At 44.6% G+C, this 20,221-nt stretch overlaps 1 protein-coding gene across 1 annotated transcript in view; it reads left to right on the forward strand.

The window, feature by feature from the left end:
- The window catches only part of EDC3 (enhancer of mRNA decapping 3), a 49,629-nt gene extending 31,723 nt beyond the window's left edge, over positions 1–17,906 (forward strand). The window contains exons 4-6 of the mRNA XM_006888299.1: positions 9,579–9,732; positions 13,714–13,931; positions 17,493–17,906. Of these exons, the coding sequence (XP_006888361.1) occupies positions 9,579–9,732; positions 13,714–13,931; positions 17,493–17,827 (707 nt within the window). The 3' untranslated portion in view covers positions 17,828–17,906. The remainder of the gene's footprint in view (positions 1–9,578; positions 9,733–13,713; positions 13,932–17,492) is intronic.
- Positions 17,907–20,221: the final 2,315 nt, after the last annotated feature.

Genomic DNA, 20,221 nt, shown 5'->3' on the forward strand with positions numbered 1-20,221 from the left:
GGACTCGCTCAGCATTTCTTAAGCTCAAGGAACTGAAGAACAGATTCAAACCTAGAGTTGCTGTAATCAAGGATGCTTTGGGCAGAATATTAAATGAGCCAGGAATTGACCGCTATTATAGTGCACTAAATAAGTAAGACATTTACTGTCTTCTTTTCATTGTGAATGTTCTTCCTCTTCAATTCATTGTGGCCGAAGTCTTGCCTATATTTAAGTATTTATTTCCAACTAAGAATGTGACTTCCTACTAACTGCAGCTCCTAGCTTAAAATTCACACTTTGCAGTTGGAAATAGAAATACCATTTGACCCAGCAATTCCACTACTGGGAATATACCCTAAAGAAACCAGAACTGCCACACAAGCAGATATATGCATACCCATGTTTATTGAGGTATTGTTCACAATAGCGAAGAGTTGGAAACAACCCAGGGCCCATCAGCAAATGCATGGATAGAGAAGCTGTGGTATATTCACACAATGGAATATTATGCTTCATTGAAAAACAAGGAACTCATGAAAATACAAAGTGAGTGACCCTGGAAGACATTATGTTGAGTGAAGTATCTCAGTCACAAAAGGCCAGATACTGCATAAAGCCACTGCTGTAAAACGGGATTGGCATAGGAATCAGGAAGAAACTAAGAGGGGATAAATAATGTATACTGCACTGAAACAGATGAGGGAGAGAACTGTTTAGAAGGAATATGTGATTAGGTATTCTTGTCATGACAAGAGTCCAGATGAAAGCTACATAGCGGAGTGAACTTGGGAGTGGGGTCTGAGGGGTGGGGGGATGGGGTGGTGGTGGAAGGATTATATAACAATGAAAGGGTTTTTTGGTTGGTGGTTTTTTTACTTTTCAAAGAGAAAAGTGAACTGGCGGGGAATGGTGGGCAGGGAGAAAAGTGTGCAACAATGAATGAATGGAAATCCAAAGTCCCTGTAAACCTTCATTAATATTGAAAAAAAAATTCACACTTTGCATATGTGTTTGGGATAAACATTTAGGACTGTTGGGTATTTTCTATTTGTACATGGGTAGTTTTTCTTTCCAGCTACATCATAGCACTGTAGGAATAAAGTCTGTTTTGATCTTTTTATTTACTGTATCTCCTACCTCTCAAGTCTCTTGCATAAGCTTGATATACTGATACTCTGGAAACATTTGCTGATTGTATTAGGAAGCACTTAACTCTTTCTTGTTTTATTGATAAAAATTTCAGACCTTCAGAGTAGTATCATGAACAGCTGTAAACCTTTCATTTAAATATATCATTTGATAACATTTTGTCATAATAACTTTATAAATATGCGTGTGTGCACATTTTGAACTATCTGTGTTGCACTTGCCATTACGTTTTACACTAAATACATCCACATATATTCAGTGAGACTCATTACAGTACAAGATTATTCTCAGGAAATTTAACACTAATATGATCACACTATCAGTATATGGTCTGTATGCAAACTTTCCAGCTGTTCCAGAAATGTCTTTTATAGCTGTGTTTTTTTTTAATTTAGTATTGCACACACATTACATGCAGTCATCTGGGCTTTCATCTAGAATAATCCCTGCAACTTTTCTTGTTTTTCATGATACTAACATTTTTTATGAATATAAGCTAGCTGATTTGCAGAATGTCCTTTGTCATTACATCAGAAGGCTTCTTATGTCACTTTGCCCTATCGTTGTTGTTATGTGCCATCGAGTCGCTTGCGACTCATAGCGACCCTGTGTGTAAGAGCTCTGAACACCGTTCTATCCTGTGCCAACCTAGCCATCCCAAATGCACTCATTCCCACCACTCCAGTCACAGAATCGATCCATCTCACCAAAGGTCTTCCTCTCCTTCGCCGCCCCTTCACTCTGCCAAACATGATATCCCTCTCCAAGAACCAGTCCCTCCTTGGAACATGCCCAAAGTATGTCAGACGAAGCTTCAGAATCCTTGACTCCAAGGAGCATTTCGGCTTCACCTTCTCCAGGACAAACCTGTTTGTTCTCCTAGCAGTCCATGGTATATTCAACACTCTTCTCCAGCACCACAGCTCAAAGGCATCAATTCTCCTTCTATCATCCCTGTTCACTGTCCAACTCTCTGATGCATAGTGCGTAATTGCGAAGACTATAGCCCAGATCAGGCGCACCTTAGTCTCCAGCCTGACATCGTTGCTCTTCAGTACTGCTGGATGAGTTGGACCACTTGGGCTAAGTATCATTCACCAGTTTTATAAAGCTTCTTGCTCCCTTTTGTAATGAATAAATAATCTGTCTGGGTAATAAGCAAGTAATAAGCAAGTCTACTTAGGAGCAGAAGGGAATGTGATCTGGAGCAGTCTGAGGGGCTTCTCTATAAGCTTGTACCAGGGAAGCTGTAACTTGGAGAAATGAGAAAGGGAAACTGATCTATTTGTTATAAATGTAAAAGGTGGAAAGGCATCAATTACAGTGTCTTATTCAAATTGTCTTTGGTTATATATAGCTGGGCTTTTCCATAATGGGTGATGATGTCAGATTAGTATTAGGTTTCCTTCTCATCCACTTGGTTAATTCATCCCCTTCACCAGATAACCAGCAGACACTATGTTAACACTGACGATCCACTGGAGGTTAAGATATAGAAGTGGGTAATACAGACATAGTTTCTGCCTCCTTGGAGCTTACCGTCTAGTGAGAGAGGCAAAAAAATGTATTTGCAAATTGTGTTAAATAAAATGAAGGAGATCAGCCATATGCAGAGAATATTTAAACTGAGGCCTGCCAGAAGAGGCAGATGATGTGTGTGTAGGTAATGTTGGAAGAGAGTACCTGGAAAGGAACAGCATGTGAAGAAACATGCTTCCTGAGGGCAGAAGGAACTGAACTCAGAGTATTTAGGAACCAGAAGGCAGTCAAGGTACTCTGCATGGCAGGGACCAGAATATAACTTCAAGGTAGTAAGGGAGGCAGAGACAGATCATAGCAAAATAAAGAGTATTAGGAATATTTAAGTTTCTTATAACTAATCTTTCTTGCAAAGAAACACTTGACATTCAGTTGTATTTTGTGGAGACTTTAATCTAGTTCTCCAGAGGGCCTTTCTTTACTTTGCTGATGTTGTGTGCTGTCAAGTCAGAACGGACCCATAGCTGACCCTCCAACGAGGCTTCAGAGGCTTAGTTGCACAGGAAAAGACTGCCCATCCTTCTCCTGTGGAATAACTAGTGGTCTAGGGGGTATAAACATAATGGCAGTTTTATATTCCTAGATATCACCAATTTTTGGCCGTCCTAGAATAGAATTAAAATTAGTAGTCCTGGAGATGCTTCTTGGCCTTTTATAGGCTGAAATCTTCACTGATAAGACATGAGATACATGTGCAGACAACATTCTTATGAAGGTTGACTTTAGATTTGTGATGACATTTTGTCATTAGAACCTTATTATGGAACAGAAATACTGGAGCGACTTGAAAGATAGAAAAGAGTGTGCTTGCCAGAGTTGCTGGAAAAAGCTTGGGGGTGCTGCTAAAAGGTGTGAGGGAAGTGTGGAAGGTGTATATGCCGTGAGGGACAGGAAAACCCAACATGGTACATCCTAGAATGAGCTGTGTGGAAGTGACAAAGGATGCAGAAGAGCACACTGCAGGAAGATGACCCTGACCACCTCTCTGAAATCAAACTGTGCAGGAAAGGGTCTTTTATCCTGGTCCTAAGCATGCTTAGTGCTTTTCCTCTTGGTACCCTAAGGTTAGTTAGATCCTAAGAAGTGTTTTGTATGTCACAAACTGGTCAGACCTCTCCACCTTGTTTCACAAGCAGCTGTAAAATAAACACTAATACACAAACTGATTTTACTGACTTGATTTGTGAACAATAAAGATCCACCTTTCAACTCAAACATAATTAAGTTTGGCTCACATTCAGGCTTTCACAGTTACTATTTCCGTTTATATGCTATGTTTTTGGTTCCTTTCCTTTGGAGTTTATTTTCTTCCCTCTGCCTCTTTCTGATAAGCCAGTCAGACAAGTTGGACTTTGTGTGGAAATGTAGAAAAGGGAAATTCTGTGTTATTCACAGTCCTTTCTGAAGAGCAGTCAGAGGAGGGCATAGTGGTGCTCTGGTAATGTAGTCTGTAGGGAGCTGCACTGCTACCCTTCGCCTCTTGTGGTTCGAATCTATCAGTGGCTCTGTGAGAGAAAGATGGGCAGTCTCTTCTCTTGTGACTTACACCCCCCGAAATCACCCTGGAGGGTCCCGTGTGAGTCAGTTGCAACTTGACAACAAGGGGGTATTTTTGTTAGTACTTTGTTTTGTTTTAGTTTGACAGTGGAACCCCAGACTTGCAACTAACTGACAAACTATCAGCAGAAAGGGTTCTTAACCCGTCTTCACCAAGCCACAAAATGCACACCATTTCATCAGTAACATCCCTTGCCCCTGCAGGTCATTGTGGACATGATAATGGCACAGTTTTCTGCTATAGGATTTAGCCAGGCCCAGGGGTAAAGTAGGGGCCCGGTGCTTCTCCCTGTATACCTTAAGCCCTGAAAAGCCAGCCAGTTACCTGCCCTCAGAAGACCCACAGATGGAAGAATCAAGGGTTCCTGTCCACAGAGGACAAGAGTTGGGCCCAGAAAGACTGACCACCATGGCTAGTTTCAATTTCAACAAAAAGAACTGATATATAGATGAAGAAATGCAGAGACTAGAATAAAAGTTCTACCTTGTGTGACTTTGCAGGCAAAGAGGTTGTTTGAATTGAGCTGTGCGTGACCTGTCTGACAGGTTTAAAGTTAGTGGCTTGAGATTCCTGAGAATTTCTTCAGGTTCTTCACACTGCTATCAACAGTCCCTAATTAGTTCTGATAATATGTGCGTGTCTGAAGCCAGCCATAAAAATGGCAGTTTTAATGAGCTATTGACATGCAAGGTCAAACTGCAGCCTCCAGCACTGGCACCTGGGACACCAGTGACTGATCCTTCCATAAGGGGTGGGAAGACAGTCTTGGCGCTCCTGATGGCTTTGTTGCCTCTTCCCTAGTTGAGACTAGAACTGGACAAATAAAGGGGTACAATTAACTAACAGGATAATGATTTCCTTTGATGTGTAAACATTTTTATTATCTCATGATGATATTATTCTACCTTCTCCTGAGAGAAGGTACAAACTTGAGTGCTGTATGTTCAGCCTTTGTACCCGAGTTCCTGTTGTCACAATGTATGGCTGTCCTGTTTTTGGGTTTTGGGGTTTGGTTTTGTTTTTTTTGTTTCAGTGCTAAAATGTTACTGTGAGGTTATTGCTTTAGTTCATTTTTCCCACTCAAACAAAAGAATTTGCCAGGCAGAAGAGACTAAAGGAGGCAACTGTGCCCAAGTGCCAGGGTAGCACAGTGTACAGCAATTCAAGTGTTTCTTGGGAGAAAGCAGACTTTATTGCACAGAGCACTGAAATATAGACCAAAGCTTTTGATAGAGCATTAGACTCAGAAGAAAGGAGGCAGAAGTGAAGGTGAAAAGTAAAGATTTATTAGAAAGTTACTCCCAAAGAACAGGACAGGACAGACCTTACTCCTTTGAAAAGAAGTCATGGAGGAAGCCCATCCTGTGTGATTTTAAAGGGTACATATAGTCAGAGGCCATGGCCCTAGTGATATTATAGCCAATTTCAGATATCTTACCTGAAAGCAGAGAACACCAGAGGAATGTCTGTCTGTGCTTCATTGACTATGCAAAGGCATTTGACTGTGTGGACACAACAAATTATGGTTAATCATGAGAAGAATGGGAATTCCAGAACACCTGATAGGGCTCATGCGAAGCCTGTACTTGACCCAGGAGGCAGTCATCAGAACAGAGCAAGGAAACACTGCATGGTTCAAAATTAGGGAACGTGTGCATTAGATTTGCATCCTGTCTCCATACCTTTTCCATCTGTATTCGAAACAGATCATTTGAGAGGTTGGACTTCATGAGGAGTATGGAGGAAAACTCATCAACAACCTTCATTACATAGATGATACTACCTTGCTTGCTAAAACCGAGGAAAACCTGAAGCATTTGCTGCAAAAGATCAAGGACTGTAGTCTTCAATATGGCTTGAAGCTTAACATCAAGAATACAAAGATCCCACCACTGGGCCAAGAGATTGAGGTTGTTAACAGTTTCAGCTTGCTCGGTTCCATGATCAATACTCATGGCACCAGCAGTCAGGATATCAAAAAACAAATTGCATTAGGAAAATCTGTTGTCAGGAAACTCTCCAGAGTACTAAAGAGCAAAAGTGTCAGCCTGGAGGCTAAAAGTGTGCCTGATCCAGGTTGTCATCTTCACAATTACTCGCCATGCATCAGAGAGTTGGACAGTGACTAAGGATGTAAAAGAAAAATTGATGCCTTTGAGTTGTAGTTTTGGAGAAGAGTATTGACCATACTATGGACTGCCAAGAGAACAAACTTATCTCTCCTGGAGAGGGTGAAACCAAGCAGCTCCTTAGAGATTAAGATTTTAAAGCTCTGTCTTACATACTTTGGGCATGTTACCAGGAGGGAACAGCCCCTTGGAGAAGGATGTCATTCTTGGAAAGGTGGAGAGACAGTGCAGGAGAGGAAGACCCCAAATGATACAGATTGACACAGTAACAGGGATAATGGAGTAGGTGTGTCAGAGAAAGTAAGATTGGCTCAGGAAAGGACAGAGTTCAGAGCTATTAGTCTCAGGCAACTTGATGGGATATAACAACAACAAAAAAATCAGGTTTGATAGTACCTCACGAAATTTCTCCCTGAAATGACCAGTGAGGAGGATAGGTTCTTCTGTACAGAACTCTATAAAACTACAGTGGAGGTCCCATTGTTAGGAAAAAGCTGGCTCTTAGAGATTACTGGGGGATTTGGTTTCTTTGAGATGAACTGTCTTTATTGCTCGCAGGTCTCAGGACCTCTTGGTGGGTTGAGTACTCTTCACCATCACCAGCTTCAGCGGAGAATGGCGCTGACCCTGTGGAGGGGGCCATGCCCAGGTCGGGCCTGTATTTGTTCTTGTGGATCATGTGCTGGGTGCAGCTGAGCCTGGCCCGGACCTCCTTATGAATGGTGGTCCGCACAGAGGTAGTGCCTGGCTTCCTCTGCCTGACCTCCACTTCATCCCCGCCATAACCTCCTTGTTGTCAGGGGCTGGCTCCATGTTCATGGTCTTGCAATGGATCAGCCCATTGTGAAAAGAGTTGCATGCTTTGAGGTTACTGGGCTCAGTGCTGAAGTTACTGAAGCTGGTGAGGATGAAGAGGAAGAGTACTCACCCAACCAAGAAGCTCGAGTAGTTACACATGACCATCCCTTGCAGATGGACAGACATGGCAGCAGCTCCTCTCAATGCAGCGGCCAGAGGCAAAGACAAGATCACAGTTCTTGACTCTGCTATTTTTGCACCTGGTCTGGTTTTTCCAGCACTTGGTACAATCGATATGCCTTTCTTTCCCCTTCATTCTGTTATATATTTCTTAAAGTATATAAGCTGTTGTAGACTTTGGCATTGAGTCTAGGAAAAGCAGGTACTTTCCATAGCATACTATTAATTACAGTCTTCCCAATCTTTATAGGGTTCTTATTAATTATGTTGTTGTTTTTGATTGTCTTCGAGTCAAATACAACTCATAGTGACCCTATGAACAAAAGGCCTGAAGCCTCTACAACTTATTGACATTTATCAGAGTTCATGGAGTTTCCAGAGGCATGTTATTTAGGAAGTGGATGCCACTTATTAGCGAATAAAAAAATGTTTCATATTGTTCTGAATAGCTTATTAAAAGCAAGCTATAAGTGACTTTATGTAAAATCTTTCCCTCTTAGAGTTTTAGGTTACACTCAAATTATGAAGAAACGAGAAATTACTTGAGTAAGTTGTTTGCTGGATTTCTTAGGCAAAGAGGAAGGACTTAGTAGAAAGGAAGAGGAAATAGGAAGCAGGTGGAGTAAACAAGTCATCTTAAGATGATGTGTGTACCATTGAGTCAGAACCGACCCATAGCTGACTCTCCAGTGGGTGAGGGAGTAAATCACACAGCAGGAGATTGCACATCTTGCTCCCACAGAGCAGCAGCTGGTGAATTCAAACTGCATACCTTTGCATTGGCAGCTCCATTCCTTACCACTAAGTCAGAGGGTCAAGCTAGTGTCTGTCTCACTTCTTGGAAAGGATCAGGGCCAGCTTGTGAGGAAAGCATCATTGCCGAGGATGGCAAGTATGTTCTTTTGTAATGTAATTGGTGGGCTTCCATTAAATACATTTTTTTCCTTGGTGTTTCAGAACATGTCATGGGAAATTTGGCTATCATTGTGGAGCTAACAGCTAAAGGAATTGACATTTACCCATGCTCCACTTAAATTCGGGAGGGATGCGGAGAATACTCAGACCAGATTAGGAGGATGGGTGAACTAGATGAGGATCAGTCTTTTTTTTTTTTAATTAATTATAAGATGTGCCTGATAGAGGCCATGGTCTTTGCAATCGCTTGTTATGCATCAGAGAGTTGGACAGTGACTAGGGAGGACAGAAGGAGAGTGGATGCTTTTGAGTTGTGGTGCTGGAGAAGAGTACTGAATGTACCATGGACTGCCAGGAAAACAAACAGATTCATCTTGGAGAGGATTAAACCAAGCTACTCCTTGGAGGCAAGGATTCTGGGGCTTCGTCTGACATACTTTGGACACGTTGCAAGGAGGTCCTTGGAGAGGGACATCATGCTTGGGAGGGTGGAGGGACAGCGCAGGAGGGGAAGACCCTCTATGAGATGGATTGATTCGGTGACTGGGGTAATCGGGATGGGTGTGTCAGAGGCGGTGCGGTTGGCGCAGGATAGAGCAGGGTTTAGGGCTGTTGTGCATAGGGTCGCTATGAGTCGAAAACGACTCGACGGCACATAACAACAACAACATAATGAGAGTTTACAGAGACTTAGGGTTTCCAGTCATTCATTGCTGTACTTTTCTCCCTACCTCTCCCATCCCCCCAATACCCTCTTCTCCTTGAAAAGCAAAAGAAAAACTTTGATTGTTATCCAATCCCTCCCCTGCAAGTCCACTCCACTATATAGCCTTTAGTCTGGACTTCTGTAATGACAAGAATACCCATTCATATGTCCCTTTTAAACATTTCTCTCCCGCATCTATTTCAATGGAATATACATCAGTCCTCCCCTCCTTTTCTGTCTTCTCTCAACCCTGAAGTTAGTCCCATTTTACAACAGTGGCCCTATGCAATACTTGTCCTTTTGTGACTGAGATATTTCACTCAGCATAATGTCCTCCAGAGTCATCCATTTTGCATAATATTTCATGAGTTTGAGTTCCTTGTTTTTCAATGCTGCATAGTATTCCATTGTGTGAATATACCAGAGCTTCTCTATCCATTTGTTTGTTGATGGGCACCTGGGTTTTTTCCACCTCTTTGCTATTGCAAACAAAGTCGCAATAAACATGGGTGTGGAGGATCAGACTTAAAGGTAGGCTTTCATAGAATCCTAAAGAGAGCAAATACGGTTTTGGACTCAATTTCCCATAATTATTTTCTCTTTCTTACCTTTTGGACTGCAGACTCTGGCCTGGTTGTCCCAAGTGTTTCCTATGAGCTGCATAAAAAGCTGTTGTCTGTGGCTGAGAAGCATGGATTGACTTTGGAGCGAAGACTGGAGATGACAGGTATCTGTGCCAGTCAGATGGCACTTACCCTGCTTGGAGGACCCAACAGGTAAATACTCTGTGCCCAGCAGGGGCAAAATGTGGGTACAAATGCTCTGCCCAGGCACCACCACAGTGTTTCTCACATAGTAGACTTCATCAGACATTTGCTGCTCATCAAAAATCCCTGTGAAACCACTGTCCTGGATGCTGAGGTTTCTCCCCCGCCCCCCCCCGCTTCCGCTTCTTACCAATCTTCCTGAAGTCTTTATTCTGCCAAACAGCCAAAATGATCTTTTCCCTTTTATTTGCTCACACCAGCTGTCCAGTGTTGAGACTTCTGCTGACTACCAGAGGGCTTGTCCTTGGTTTTGGTCTTGTCATTTATTCAAGGTGGCAGAGATGCATACCAGTCTTGGGCTTTATACCTGAGAACTTCTAGAACCACTACAACAGCTGAGTAGGATAGCTGGAGTTTGGTACTTTCCCACCTGTCCCTTGGGCCCATGTTATTGGGGGCAGATACTCCAGTATTTCTTTTATTCATTGACACTTCTGATAACCTACTATGTACCAGACCTTGTATAAAAGGCATCTGAGATACACAAAGAATAAAATACCGTTCCGACCCTCGAATAGCCTGATTAGGCCTTCACAGAATACAGTGTTATAATAAACAAAATTCTCCAGAAAGCCACACTTTTACCACAGGCTGGGGAAGTCAGACTTCCCAGAGCAGTGATATCCAAGCTGAATCCTGTAGAACAAGGAACGATTAACAAGGACAAGCAGAAATCCAAAACCATCATATACTGGGTATACAGAGTACCACATGCCAAGAAGCAGAGAGAATTGAGAGACCATGGAGCTGTTGGGGAACTGAAGGCATTCTGTTTGCCTGGAAAGTTTAGCTTGAGAAGGGCTTTCAGTAGAGCCAGCCCATGATGAGTCTTGAATTTTCAAAGGATGGCTTTGACTCCAGTGTGGGCAGCAGATAAGATGGAAGCAAGACTGGTGGCAGAGAGACAAGTTAGAAAACTCTTAACAGTGAGCCAGATGACAGAGGGTGGTGGTCTGAATCAGGTAAGCAAATCAGAAAAGGGAATAGAGTTTCCACTTAAACAGGGCCAGGTAATTGAATGGATTTTGGAAATTAAGGAAAGTGGAGTCTGAATGATTACAGAACTTCATGCTTGAAGACCTGGCTCGATTGTGGTGATAGTATTCATGGTGACAGGGAACATGGGAAGAGAAATATGTTTGGGAGAGATGGTGGGCTTGTTATGTTTGTGAAATATCCAAATAGACTGTGAGCAATATTGACTTTGAAGTTTAGAAAGAGAGGTATGCTGAATATAAAGATCTGAGGAATCATTATTCTGTTGTTGTTGTTGTCAAGTATGACTCATAGCAACCCTGTGAACCTTGTCTTATTTTGTGCCTTCACCATCCCTGACACATTTGAGTCCATTGCAGGAGTCACTGTGTCAATTCATCTGATTGACCATCTTCTTGATGTCCCTCTGCAAGGAATAGTCTCTCCTAGCAGCATGCCCAAAGTATGTGAGACAGAGCTTTCTCATCTTTGCCTCCAAGAAACACCCTGGCTCTACCTTCTCCAAGACCTGTTTATTCCTTTGGAAGTCCATGGGATACTCAGCACTCTTCTCCAGCACCACAGCTCAAAGGCATCAATTCTTCTGTCATCCTTATCCACTGTCCAGCTCTCAGATGCATAGCAAGTGATTGAAAAGACCATGGCCTGTAATGGTATAAAAAGAATCTCCTTAAGGGATCCAAAGAGAAAGCAGAGAAAGAGAGAGAGGAAAGAACATGTGGGACATCAGTTGGGAGGATGAAGAGGAACTTTAAAATGGGCTGAGAGCAAAAGCTGGAGAAACAAGAAAGCTAAGAGGTTGAAGGGAAAAGCCAAGGAAATGTAAATGTAAGGAATGGTATTGGTTGGATTTATTAGTAAAGAGGAAGAAAGTGACTTCTTATGGGAGAGGGGCTTCTAGAGCAGGGAACATGGTTTCTAAGGAGCAAAGGTACATTAAGAAGGGCCAGGAAAGCCTGGTGTCCTTCCTTGAGCCTGACAGAACTGCAAAAGAGCCTCTGCTGTCCCATTCCTCTTTGGGACATGGGACCTGGACCTCAGCTGTCCTTCCAGCTCTCGTCTTTGGAGTCCTTGCCAGGATAACAACATTGCAGATATGCCTCTTTCCATCACCCATGATGCATTTAGATAATATACATGACTTGATCCAGGAGCTGGATGTCAGGTTACCCTTTGTCCTTTGATTGGATTGACAGAATAACTAACAGTGAGCTTAAAACACAGCAGAGATTGTAGGGATAGTACAGGATCAGACAGAGTTTCTTTTGTACCTGGGATTGCTTGAATTGGAGGCAACTTGGCAGCACTCCCCTGGGCTTACTCCCTAACTTCTTGGAATGAGACTCCCAAAGGAGGAAGTAGTAAAGAGTGCTCTCTGAAGGAGCATTAGGCTGCACCCCACCCAGATCAGACACCAGGGGCTGCACCTGCAGTAAACCTTCCTGGTGATATTTGAGGCCATTAAGAGGCTTTCCAGAAAACCAGTTCTTGGGCAGGAACTCAGTGTCCCTCCCATTCCTCCGGCTTCTAGGGGCTGACCTTGTGCCTGTTTCTCTCATTTCCTGATCTCTCAGAAGAGTCTTCTCTTGTTCTTCACAGCAGTTGTTGGATTTCCTCTGAGAAATCAAACCCAGTCAGTAATCTTGAAGTTAATGTATATCAAGCACCATGCTATGTTCTACTCTGTTTTTCACCACTGTATTCAAATTGAGCCTCATAAGTTCCTCATAAGAAGGAAATAAAGGCGCTTAAGATAAACTCAATAAGCTAAAAGAAGGCTCAAGAAGTGCAGGACATGCCTCACAATAGTTTGGTGTAGATAGAGTACATTGTTAAATTTCCCTGAAATTTGTTGGGGTTAAAGAGTTATGCGGCTTTTCTTGATAGGGCAGCATCTGCCATATCCTTGCTTTTGAGTGACGAGAAGCGATACTCCTTTTGTCCCTAAGCAGGACATAAGGTCCATTTCTAGCTGTCTGTCTCTCCAGCTTCCTGCCCCACTGGGCACAGTGTACTGCTGCTAGCTGGACACAGCTCCAGGACATATGCTGACCCTTCTTGTTTCTGTTCCATTAATTCACACAGCGTCCTATGAAGTAGGTACTATCAGTATTTACATTATCACTCATACTTGGCTTACTTACAGCTTGGTAGAGAAAACGTAGACCAACAACTGATTGAGAACAATTTAGAATTATCCTTGTTGTTGTTGCTGTGTGCTCTCAAGTCAGAGGTGACCCATAGCTGCACCTCTGGTGGGTTTTCAGAGAGTCACACGGGTGGAGACTGCAGCTAGTGGATGTAAACTGCATCTTTGAGATTACACAGTAGCTTCTTACAACTAGGCCACCAGAGCTCTCTGTATCCTCTTTTGTAGCAGCTTTAGTTTGGGAAGTTGAGAAAAGGAAAAAATTAAAAGGGACTGAGTAATCAGGATAGGCTTTTTACTAATGAAAAGTGAATCTTGAACTAAATCTCAAAGAAAAGATGGGTTAAAGAAAAAGGGCTTTGAGGGCAGGGAGCAGAATATTTGAGCACAGGAGAAAAGGTCCCAAAGAAGGCTAGCTGGAGTAGAGCTGAACCAGCAGGAGGAGGGGTGCTGGAGTGTGAGGCTGTGCAGGAATAAGACCCTGTATAAACTTGCCTGCATGGTGAACAGGAGAGGTTGGGAGGAACCCGAACTTGAACAACAAGCTCAAGTCAAAACCAACCCATAGCCTCCCCTCCAGTGGATTTTCAAAAGCAGTAAATCACACTTAATTCCCAAGATTTGAATCCACTGGCTGGTGGATTCAAACCACATACCTTTGTGTTAACAGTAATTCCTTGCCACTAAGCCAGCTGAGCAGTAAGCCTTCATGTACTTGTCTGGAATAATGTGCCAGGATTATCAAATCTTTCACTGATGATGCTCTTCAATACCTTCTATTCCAGGTTGAATCCCAAAAATGTTCACCAGAGGCCTACAGTGGCTCTGCTATGTGGGCCCCATGTGAAGGGGGCTCAGGGTATCAGCTGTGGAAGGCATCTCGCCAACCATGACGTCCAGGTTATCCTGTTCCTGCCCAACTTTGTTAAGATGCTAGAGTCCATCACTAATGAGCTCTCTCTCTTCAGCAAGACCCAAGGCCAACAAGTTTCTAGTCTCAAAGGTAAGCACAAACCTTCGCCCTCCTCTATAGTTTGATAGTCTGGTGGTGCCACCCAGTGGCATTTGGTGGAAAGCACTATAAACAATGTTAAAACTTAGCCAGAAATTCCCTAGGTGTCGGCCTGCTTCTCAACCTTCACTCTCATTTCTTTTCCCTGTTTCTCAGATGAAGAGCTGGAAATACAGTCATGGCACAAATATTTACGGAGCATTGTTCCTGGTACTGGAGATATGACAATTGTTGTTATGTGCCATTGAGTCATCTGTGACTCATAGTGACCCTATATACAACATCCCTAAACCCTGCTCTATCCTGTGCCAATCTTACTGTCTCTGACACACCTACCCCCATTACCCCAGTCACTGAATTAATTCATCTCATCAAGGTTCTTCCTCTCCTATGCTGCCCCTCTACCCTCCCAAGCATGATGTCCTTCTCGTCCCTCCTTGCAACATGTCCAACCAAAGTATGTCAGACAAAGTTTCAGAATCCTTGCCTCCAAGGAGCAAACAGGTTTAACTTTCTCCAGGTTGAACCTGTTCGTTCTCTTAACAGTCCATGGTATATTCAATACTCCTCCAGCACCACAGCTCAAAGGCATCAATTCTCCTTCTATCATCCCTAGTCATTATCCAGCTCTCTGATGCATAGTAAGTGATTGCAAAGACCATGGCCTGTATCAGAAGCATCTTAGTCTCCAGACTGACATCATTGCTCTTCAGTACATTGGAGAAGACTCTTAACAGCAGACTTTCCCATCACAATGCATCTTTTAATTTCCTGGCCACTGGTGCCAAGAGTGTTGATTGTGGAACCAAGCAAACTAAAGCTGTGAACAATCTCAATCTGTTCACCATCCATCATGATGCTGCCATTCGGCCCAGTGGTGAGGATCTTTGTTTTCTTGATTTTGAGCTTCAATCCATATTGAAGGCTGCAGTCCTTGACCTTCTGCAGCAAATGTTTCAGGTTCTCAGTTTCAGCAAGCAGGGTTGTTTCATCTGCCTAACGCAGATTGTTGATGAGTCTTCCTCCAATCCTGATTCCATATTCCTCCTCATAGAGCCCAGCCTCCCGGATAATCTGCTCTGAATACAGATTGAAAAGGTAGGAAGATAAGACAAATCCCTAGTGTACACCCTTCCTAGTTTTGAACCATGCAGTATGTCCTTGTTCTGTTCTATGCAAAGGCATTTGACTGTGTGGATCATAACAAACTGTGGCTAACTCTGAGAAGAATGGGAATCCCAAAACACTTGATCTTGCTTATGCGAAACCTGTCCTTAGACCAGGAGATAGGACAGTAGATTTAAAAATCCATGCCCCTATGGAGCTTATGTTCGAGTTAGCAAAGACAGATGGACCACTAAATAGCATTTGTGTCAGTTCAGATGGTAATGTGTAGTATAGAGGAAAAATAAAGCAAGACATATACTGGACAGTGGATTGGGAAGTAAGAAATGTGGCTGGAAAGGCACTTCAGGGTTCAGTCATGAAGGGCCTTGCAGCGTACTACAAGAGTAGGGAGGAGAGACACCAGAAGAATAAGCAGAGAGATGCCACGATCCAAATCAGGTTTGAAAGGATTGCTCTGGATACTTCAAGTACCAAGGGAAGAATTAAGAGACTCTGGTGGCCTAGTGGTAAGAAGCTGTGCTGCAATTCTGAAGGAACACAGTTTGAATCCACCAGCTGCTTTGCAGAAGAATGGACAGTCTCCTCCCGTGCAGTTAACTGCCTCTGAAAACCCGCTGGAGGGTCAGCTATGAGTCAGTTCCATCTCGATGGCACTAAACAACAACATTGTGATAGTCAGCGAGACTAAAAAGCAAGGTGCTGGTGTTGTTGATCAAAGTAGTTTTGAAGATGTATTCAACATACTGGATGTAGAGGATGAGATAATGAGAAAAGTTAAAGGCTTCTTCAGGATTTGGGCCTAAGAAACTAGGAGAGTGAAGATATTGTTCCTAAAGATAGGAAAAGCAGAGAAAGGAAAAAGTTTGGGAAAGAAAAGCAGAGGCTCAGTTTAAGTGCCCAAGGATCCCAAGTGGTGCAGTCGTTAAGTGCTCAGTGCTAACCAAGAGGTTGGCCGTTTGAACCCATCCAGCAGCTCTGTGGGAGAACGACCTGGCAGTCTGATTCCTTGAAGATTACAGCTAATAACCCCTGTGGAACAGTTCAAATTGAAACAAACTCATTTACGTACAGTAACACCAATATTGGATATGCAGGTGGAAATGTCCATTATGCTGTGGGATATGTGATTGGAAGGGAAGCTCCAACCTGAAGTTACGAGTATACAGGTCTATTTAAACAATGAGATTGATTAGGGTAGCCTAGGAAAAAAGAATAGTTAAGTCCAAAGACTGAGCTAGCTCTTTGATTAGAAGTCAGAGAGCTGAGGAGGATCCAGCTTAAGGGTGGAGGAGGAGGGGGGAAGAGGAGAGGGGGTGGTTCCTGAGAGGAGGCTGTGAGCAGCTTTATTACACACCATTCCACATTAGTTCAGATGCAGGCTGAGATTTGACTGCTAAGATTGAGCATTGTGAAAATCTTCATTTCATATGAAGTGATGGTGCTAAGGTCTGGTGTCTTAAAGGAAAAAAATTAGAACAGATATGGCCCAGAGAATGAGCCTTGCCAGAGGTCAGATGGCTAATTGGGGGCAGAGCCCTGAACTAAGACACTTCAAAATAAAATGCCCTTCACTCTTGAACCTTGTGGTCCACAGGGCACTTCTGGTGTCATGTTTTAAGTAGGAGAATCATGCATCTCTTAAGTATCAGCACTTTAGATGGAGAACTGGCAAGGAAGGCCTGCTGGGCATTCCCTTTCTTGGACTCTGTAACATGACACAGCTCTTGCAGGCAGTTCTTTTCTGGTTACCCTAGTGCTTCCCCACCCCAAGTACCCCAGGAGGCAAGTTAGATGATGGTTTTTGAGTTTGGTCTGGTTTCTTTTACTTTCTGTGTAACCTTTTAAGGTTGGTCCAAGACTTACACACTTGTTTGAGACAGTGTTATTAGACTGTCCTACAGGCCTGTTGTAGCTGCCGGGAAGCTCTTTAAAATGCCTAGGGGGAAAGGTGATAGATTTCCTCCTTAATATGAAAATGGGGCTGAGTCGAATCCCCATTCCAGTGAGATAAGGGGCAGGCCAGAGAAGAGGGCAAGCTGGCTCGAGTATAGGAGGCAAGCCTGGATAAAATGAACAAGCCTGCTCACCTGTTCACACCTCTTTGGCCAACCAATAAACAGGAGTCAAGTCCTATACCTGCCTGGCTGGCTCTGTACGAAATTTTCTTCTCCAGGCTGACTCAGAGTGAACTCAGCCTTTCCAGAACTCACATGCACCCAGTTAGGAAGCATAGACAAAGGCAAAGGAGAGGCTCAGGTCTGAGCAGCTCTGCACACCCCAGCAGGACAGTGCTTCCACCTGGCAGTGTATGAGGACAGTCCTCCATCTGGCTGCTGTGGCCCCAGTCTCCAGCCCCAGCCTGGCGCTGCCCCAGCTGCTCTCTGCTTATAGAAATTCTTAAGATTGGACTATTTCTTCCTACAGATCTGCCTACCAGCCCCGTGGACTTGGTGATCAATTGCCTGGATTGCCCTGAGAATGCCTTTCTGCGAGACCAGCCCTGGTATAAGGCAGCTGTGGCCTGGGCCAACCAGAACCGGGCACCAGTACTCAGCATAGACCCACCAGTGCATGAAGTTGAACAGGGCATTGATGCCAAATGGTCATTAGCACTGGGTCTGCCTCTGCCACTGGGAGACCATGCAGGCCGCGTCTATCTGTGTGACATTGGCATTCCCCAGCAGGTGTTTCAGGAGGTGGGCATCAACTATCACTCACCTTTTGGCTGCAAGTTTGTCATCCCATTGCACTCCGCCTAGGACTCCAGGCAGGTTGAACCCGACAGTCCCCTCCTGCTCCTGACACTGAACTTGACATCGAACGCCTTAAGGATGTGAAGCATCATAGACCTTGTTGTTAAGGTTTTTTTCTTTTGGGTATTTTTCTTTTGTGAGATAACAGATATTTAAAACTGACTTGTCACCTGCCAGCAGCCTGGGAAGACTTTCCTCTGGCCATGTGGTTCAGCGGCTCCACGTCTGTCCTGGGCCCAGGTGGCCATGTGGGCTTTGTTTACAGACATAGGCAGCTCTCAGACTGTGTTTCAGGTTAACAGCCACTGGGCCTGGGTGGGGGCCTGGGCATGCGGCAGGGCCTGGCAGAGGGCCTGAACCTGCCATTCCAGAGCTTGTTGCTGGCTTCCTGGGCCACCCTTCCGTCAGTCATGTAAGACCAGCATGCTACAGCTGTCCACTAGAGGACGCCTGTCAGTCTGTCTGAGGGTGTGACTAGGCCTTCCTCAGCTCCTGGGCATGTTGCTCAGGGGTCTTTTGACCCTTTCTCCAGAGTTGATCTAAGCTTATGCTGGGATTTTTCCAAGGGTACTTCCCTCCGTCCCTCTGAGAAGCAGGAAAGGGGGTGGCATCAGGATCGTGTCACTGTGTTAGGATTATAGGGTTTTTCCCCAGATATCTTCAACACAGGTAGTATAAGGGTATGTTACTGTAGAACCATAGTGCCCATCTTGTCAGCAGTGCCCCCACCCCTTTTTGCTGGGGCCTGAACCTTTGCCTAGTGTGGGCTGAGCTCCTCAGGGTGCAATTTTTAATGTTCAGTATTAAGGAGGCCCCTGGGAAATCTGGTGCTGAGCCAGGAAAACTCCCTGGTGCTTCAGCCCTAGGCCACCACTTCTTTGTGCCCCTTCCCCCAAAATGGTCCTCTGCAGCTGTTGTCCCATAGCAGGGTGCATACCCCTCCCCTGCCAGGTGTCACCCCAGCTCCTTCAGTGTCTATAGGCTTTGAACTCATGTATGGCCAGTGTCCTATCTCAAATGCCAAAATGAAGCTAGTTCGAGATGAGCTGGCTGGTGGGTCTCAGCTGTAGCACACACACAACGCTGGCTCAGGACGAGTCCTGGGACCATCATAGACCTTGGCCCTGGAGGCAGGTGGATGAGAGCCAAGCCCCAGGAGCCACCCTTCCCAAGGGTTTGTGCTTGAAATATTTTTTCCAGGTCATCAGAAAGCCTACTCTGTACCCAGCCGTTCTAGTTAAGTGGGGAAGGGTTTACCAAGGCTGTGGGCGCCAGGTAGGGTCTGTGTCAGTAGGTTTCAGCTATTTATCACTTTTCTTCTAGGATTATAGCCAGCAGCAAAGTGAGGAAGGGCAGAGAGGGCTGGTCCCTCCTTTTTCCTATCCTCCCTTGAATGTTAAAAATGTCTCCAGCTATGGGAGGTGAATATTGTGCTGGGTCTCCTCCCAGAGCCCTTGCACACTCTCAGAGCTTAGGTGATGCTCCAGGAAGGGCCCTTTTCTGTACAAGCACAGCCACAATTCAAGGAGCAGTGCTGAGTGGCAGGCATTTAGTAGGCAATTTAGTCAATCCAAGTTCTGGCTGCACAGCAGTTAGGCCCCTGGTTGGTGTAATGAGCCAGAAGAACCCCTGCCCAGACCACCACCATGGTCCTGGGGGTGATGGCCTAGTTGAAGGGCCCCTGGGAGTCTATGCCCAAGCCTTTCCCTCTACTCTTTCCCCATGTGTCAGAGGCATCCTGACTGTAAATGCCCAGTAGCCAAGAGACCCCAGTCAAGTGGTCAGAACTATCTCATGCAGCTTTTGGGGAACCAAAAACCAGCACTAAATAAAGCTGAATGAGTTCTGTGATGTGTAGTGAACTGCTGTGTTGGTTGAAATAAGGTACTACTGCCTCCACCAACTAGTGGCAGAGAAGACGGGGAAAGCCCTGTCACTGTCATGCATGGCTTACCACACTGGCCTGTTGTCCACTATCATGCATGGCTTACCACACTGGCCTGTTGTCTCTTACAGTTCTTGGAGACAATGGGAACAGACTGCAGGGCATTACCCAGGAGGCCTGTCATCTCAGGGCAGGAACCAGTTTCCTAGGCTCAAAGGGGTGTCCCAGCTTCTGGCCTTATCCTGGCTAGCCCTTCATTGCCTGGTCCAGTTCACACTTAGCTCTCCACAAGCTGTGCTATGAAAGACTTTATTAATGTCTGGGGAAGAGGAGGGGGAGAAGGCAAGGAGCCTGGAGACGGACACACCGGTACCAGGGGTTACAAACAGTAAGAAACACTTTATTTTATAACTTTACAACATATAAATAGCTTGGGTCAAATCTGTGCTTTCTGGCAGCTGGGCACCAAGTCTCCTCCCCTGCAGGCTCCTGCCTTCCTTCACATTGCACTGTTC

The sequence above is a fragment of the Elephantulus edwardii genome, unplaced genomic scaffold (assembly GCF_000299155.1).
Source record: "Elephantulus edwardii isolate Elephantulus edwardi_28Jun2011 unplaced genomic scaffold, EleEdw1.0 scaffold00066, whole genome shotgun sequence".
Taxonomy (NCBI): Eukaryota; Metazoa; Chordata; class Mammalia; order Macroscelidea; family Macroscelididae; genus Elephantulus; species Elephantulus edwardii.